Source organism: Ochotona princeps, chromosome 27 (genome assembly GCF_030435755.1).
Source record: "Ochotona princeps isolate mOchPri1 chromosome 27, mOchPri1.hap1, whole genome shotgun sequence".
In the NCBI taxonomy this organism is placed as follows: Eukaryota; Metazoa; Chordata; class Mammalia; order Lagomorpha; family Ochotonidae; genus Ochotona; species Ochotona princeps.
In genome coordinates, this window is record NC_080858.1 from 4,301,597 (window position 1) to 4,307,596 (window position 6,000).

Genomic DNA, 6,000 nt, shown 5'->3' on the forward strand with positions numbered 1-6,000 from the left:
TATGGGTAGTTGCTTTTCAAAACCAGCAGTTGGCTAGGCTTACTGCCATGAGTTTATCGGAAGGGAGACAACTTGCTTCCACAGCACCAGGCACAGGCTGTTCCATTCAGTGCTGGCATCCATTCACTGTGACCTACAACCCCGTATTAGACAACTGGCAATCTGTTTTGGGAAGCAACAGGAAACTTACAAAAGCTGAGAAGAGAGTTCTCTTCCCTGGGACTATGTGCTTCAGATTTCCTGGCATTAACTGAGTTTCTAACAATAAATAATGCAAGCTGAAGTTTAGGAACATTTTATAACTAAATATTCTAAATATAACACACTTAAAAAACATAGCTCATGTTTTGATTTTGCAAATATGGTCAAAATGCATGGAGCAAAGTAAGATAAGCTGGCTATGGCATCCAGCAAGAATGACCATGTCTAGGGCATTTTATATCATATATAAGGTTTCAAAGTCAAGAATATCAGAATCTGACCATGCTGGTATGAATGCATTAAGAAAGGAGAAGAGAAAGTAAAATGCAAAAGGGATGGGGGGTAGATAGCAGTAAATACTTTGCACTGAATCAAGGGGATGGCTAAGGGGACTGGCTCTGCTATGAGATGTCTGAGTTCATATGACTTTCAACTGCAATGCTAGCTAAGATACGTGGACATCTTAATTTTTTTCATAGATATAACATGGCCCAGATTTGGAGCCAAGAAGTTGTTCCTGGTATCTCCGATGAGTGGTACTTTCTGAAACAGTTTTTTATTTTCTGCAACCTTCCAGGTGTATTAGCAGGGAGTGGGATTGGAAGGCAGTGATGGGAGTCGATCCCAGACACTCTGAGATATGGTGTTCCAAGGAGCAGTTTGACCAGCAACACCAAGCACATTCCTGAGTTTTCTGAGCCTGACCAGGTAGTTACAAGTTCCAAATGAGCTGACAGGGAAAGGGCTTGGCTCAGTGCTTGGCACTGATTCAGTAAATGTTAGCTATCATTATGTTTGTATAGTGTAGCACAATTTATATTCCATATATGCTACCCTATACAGTGCTCACTATCTTGTTATTCCTATTTTAATAATGAAGATGAGCAGGTGTAGCTAGATTAATCAAAGTTTTCAGCTACGACTCAGACTGGAGAGTAACTAGGAGGAAGGCTTTGATTTGTCACAGACTCCAATTCTGAACTTATGCCTGTTGGAAGTGAGTTGGAGAGGGAAGAACACTTGAGAAGCCATAGAAAAGGAGGAGTTGTGTTTCAGCCAAGTGACAGTTCAGATCATCTCCATAAAGATTCCAGCCTTTCTTTTTTATTTTTAAAATTTTTATATTTATCATAGAATACTGTATAGTCTGGGATTCCTCTCAACCCAATTTCTACCCCCACTGATTTTTCCCATAATGTCACACTCTTCATAAGGAGTTACAATTCCACCAGTCTGCTAATTAGGTATGCCTCGACAACACTGGTACAGACAATGTCAGACAGTCCATCATCCCATTGTCTAGATATAGCCAACACTTTCGTTGGGAATCCATCTTTTGTTTGGAAACAGAGATGCATGTTGCATTGTTTTCACTTCTGGATATGGTAATCTTCATTACTCCACCACTATAATTCCAATTTGCATGATAGACCCCTTATATTAGAGAAAACATATGATATTTCTCCTTTTGTTATTGACTGATTTCACTGAGCATAATGGGACCATCTAGTTGCAAATTGTATAATTTCATTCTTTTTAATGGCTGAATAATAGTCCACAGAGTAGATGTACCAGTTTCTTTAGCCACTCCTCTTTGGATGGGCATCTGGGTTGTTTACATGTCTTTGCTGTTGCAGATTGTGCTGCTGTAAATATAGGATTACAGATTCCCTTCTCACACGTAGTTTTAATTTCTTTTGGGTATATTCCTAGAAGTGGGTTAGCTGGATCGTATGGCAGGCTTATTTGCAATTCTCTAAACATTCTCCATACTGATTTCCATATTGGTTGTACTAGCCTGCACTCCCACCAGCAGGGAAGGATGGTACCTTTCGCCCCACATCCACAACAGCAGGTGTTGTTAGTTGAGTTCTGAATGTAGGACAATCTGACTGGAGCTAGGTGATATCTCAATGTGGTTTCCATTTGTATCTCTCTGATGGCTAGGGAGCTTGAGCATCTTTTCACATGAATGTAAGCTATTTGGATCTGTTCTTTTGCAAAATATCTGTTCATATGTGTTGGCCATTTTTTTCACAGGTTTTTTTTTAAACTCAGCTTTTATGACATTATTTCTCTTATTTAACTTTTATAGTTACAAGAGATATACAAATTGAATCTTAGTCAACCCATCCCTTTGATAATCAATAAAAAGGAGATGCCTGCCCCTACTGAGTTTGTTCAACAAACATTCCAGAAGTTGTCAATAGAAGAAGACAGACAATCTGTCAAGAAAATTAGGTATGTGGTGGAGAGACTGATAAGTTGAGATGATTGTGAAACTTTTTTTTCCCCCTAACAACCCCTTCATCATTGTGATATGGTTCATTGGAGAACCTAAGCAAGAATTGATTTTCTAAACTAATTTACTAGGAGGGTAATTTATTGGCTGAATTCATTTTGTAAAATTGCACCCTTCATTATTAAAAAATTGTTTGAAGAATGTTTAATAAAGCAGCTTAGAAGCATGAACTCCTGGAGGCACTGTGAGAGGGAAGCAAAACACATTCATGGTGTGTGTTTTAATATGGATTTTCAGGGAAAGTCATGGAAATTTAGCTTTGTTAACCATTCTGGCAAATTCTGCATCATCATCTTACCTCTATCTCAAAGTGAGTATGGCTAATGCTTGTCAGTGCTAGGGTAAGTTATTATAGGGGAGAGTAGAAGTTGGGGGGCGGAGAATAAGACTCATACACTTTGGCAGGTTCTTGGTACAAAATAGCTGTGCACTTTTCACCTGTGCTTCCCTTATTCTACAGATGCCACGTAAACCAGACGAATGCCATCTGGAAAACTGATCTGTCTACATCCAGCTACCCAATAGTAGAGAAGACGCCAATAAATGTGCCCTGGGACCAGTTGGGTGGGTACCCAGACATTCCTAGGCTGCTCCAGTTAGATGTCCAGTCTACCTTCAGAAAATCTCTTGCATCCATTAAAACACGGTCAGTACTAGCAGCACCCTGGTAATGGGCCTTTTGTCACATCTCGTTTCCCTCATCTTTCTCCTGCAGCACCAGGGGGTTGTCAAAATTAAGAGTTTAGTGTGTCACAAACATGAGGGCACCATCTGTGAAAAAAAATCAATCAAAAAGATATCCAAGTATTAACCTGTCTCAATACACCACAAGCTAAGCTCCCAAGTATTTCAGGTGACAGGAAGTTAAAGGAAAAGCAGAATTTCAAATAAGTTCCTATGTCACATCATAGACATGTGAAATAGACCTTCAACTAAATGGTTTAAATACTGAAATTGGAAAATCTTACCACATAGTAGGGTAAGGTCAGGATCACTTTGATTAAATCTGTCATTTCTGTCTTCATTCACTCTGTGTCTCCATGACTCCTTGGGTTTCCTGCATTTTATCATTAAAATATTTGTTGAAAAAATATTTTTGTCAAACATTGTGTTTTATCAAAATCCTTTACTTTCCTAAGGGGAGATCTTAGCTGGGGCTTTATGTAATTGATAAAGTGAAAAAGTTAATTTTCAGATTGTGTGCACTGGCTTGTTAGAGAATTTGTCTTAAAATAAAAATAAGCTACTTAGGGTACAAATGGTAAACTAGAAATTTGGCTTGTAAATATAGAATCATAGCAGAAATTCATCGTGTTAATCTGATTGTGACTTAAGGTCACTATTTGAATTTGTCTCCACTGTAAGGATTTAACTGTCATGCAACTTGGAGGGTAAATCCTCATGAAATACAGTATGCTCTTGTAATGTATGCATGGATTGTGGAATGATCAAATCAGTCTACTTATCCTACCCATCTCTAAATATATCACTTCTTTGTAAGATGAACACTTAAAAATCTGCTCTTTCAGGGCAGGCATTATGGCATAGTGAATCAAGCTGCTTGGAATTGCCCATTGTATAAGAATGACAATTTGGGTTATGGTTGTGCCATTCCAGATCCAGCTGCCTGCTAATGTGCCAGGAAAGGTGGTGCATGATGACCTACGTGTTTAAGTCTGAGCCACCCACTTGGGAAACCCAAGTGCAGTTCTGGGCTTCTGGCTTTGTCCTTGTCCAGCTACAGTTCTTGCAAACATTTGGAGAGTAAATCAGTGGGTGGGAGATTTATAACTCTTTTTCACTCTACCTTTCTAATAAATGAATAAATACATTTTAAAAAATCACCTAGGTAATTTTCTGACATATGCTGCAGTCATAATGTATAGTAGAACTTAGTCCTTACTCCTCCTGTCTAAATAAGACTGCACTCTTTGAACAACAGATCCCTTTCTCCTGCAAACTCCCTTGCTTCCGCCTCTGATAATCATTACTCCATTCGCTCTGTTAGGAATTCGGCTCGGATTCCTAATAAATGAGACCATATGTTTTTGTTTCTCTATTCTCAGCTGATTTTCTTTAACACAGGGTCCTCTAGACACATGTACATTGTTGCAAGTGACAGTGCTTCTTTAAGTTTTACAGGCTAAATAGTATTCTATGATGTTTATATGCCACATTTTCTTCACCCATTCAGATGCTGATGGACATTAGCTTTTAAAAAAAAACAGTCACTATGAAGCATGTTACAGTGACATGAAAGTGCAAATCTCTTCAATGTATTGATTCAGTTCCTATAGACTTGTACCCAGATGTGAGATCACTGAATCCTACAATAATTCTACTTTTCTTTTAATGAGGATTCACCATACCAGCTTTCAGAATGACTGTACTAATTTACATTCCTACCAACATACAAATATATCACAACATTGTACCATTCTGCTTCTGACAGAAATTAGGACATCTGTCAATACTATAAAAATGCTGCTGCATTTTTTTTTTTGCACTGGAGTTACATTTATATGATTGTTAACCTGGGAAAGACTCATTAAAATGATTTTTTAATTCCAAAAGCAATGCATGTTCACTTAGAGGAAATTGGAATGAGGTCTACTCCCAGAAGGAACAATCATTTTCAATTTTAACCCATGTTTTAACTTTAAATATAAGAGTCTCCCCTCCCCGTGCCATTTCAGTCAATTGGGGAGCAAATCAACAGATAGAAAATCCCTCTCACTCTTTCTCTCTGTAATGCTTTCCAATAATGAACAAATAGATAGATAGATAGATAGATAGATAGATAGATAGATAGATAGATAATTTTAAACGCATACCATGTAATAGGTTGTGTGACACTTGAGGCACCCAAATCCCATCTTGGAATGTTTGGGTTTGAGTCCCACCTCCACATATGTTCTGGCTTCCTGCTAACGCACACCAAGCAGAAAACAGATGGTTATTCAAGTGTTGAGTCCCTGTCACTGAGGTGGAAATCTGGGTTCCAGGTTCCTGGTCCAGCTAGCGCCCCCAGCTATTTCTGGTATTTGGGGAGTAAGCTAACAGAAGATATCTTTCTCTCTCTCTCTCTCTCTCTCTCTCTCTCTCTCTCTCTCTCTCTCTCTCTCTGTATATGTGTGTCTTTACTTGCTTCTCAAATGAATTTTTAAAAATACTGTCTGATAAATAATGTATTGCCATGCCCTGGTCTTTTGATTTTTTTTTTTTTTGTCTTGGGTGACATTCTGCACCTAATTATGACTTTCATGAAGCATGGATTACACACTGACTTTATGAAGCTTATTTGTTTTTAGTTCTGAAGGCACTTTGTTTTATCTGAGTTACTTCACAAATGTGTTCATCGAAATTTGTAATGAGATCTCTTTGTTTTATTTTCAGAATTCAGAAGACTCCTACGTGATTATAAATTTAAATGAAAGTATGCTCAAAACAAGTTCCACCTTGTCCAATAAAATGCCCAGCTTGCTATCTTTCATGGA

The 6,000-nt window shown here is 38.1% G+C and overlaps 1 protein-coding gene across 1 annotated transcript in view; it reads left to right on the forward strand.

Annotated features, from left to right (window-relative positions):
- Positions 1 to 6,000, forward strand: part of LOC101516964 (protein FAM186A-like) — a 28,086-nt gene extending 22,086 nt beyond the window's left edge. Inside the window, exons 7-9 of the mRNA XM_058656051.1 lie at positions 2,297 to 2,442; positions 2,964 to 3,149; positions 5,900 to 6,000. Coding sequence (XP_058512034.1) covers positions 2,297 to 2,442; positions 2,964 to 3,149; positions 5,900 to 5,921 — 354 coding nt within the window. The 3' untranslated portion in view covers positions 5,922 to 6,000. The remainder of the gene's footprint in view (positions 1 to 2,296; positions 2,443 to 2,963; positions 3,150 to 5,899) is intronic.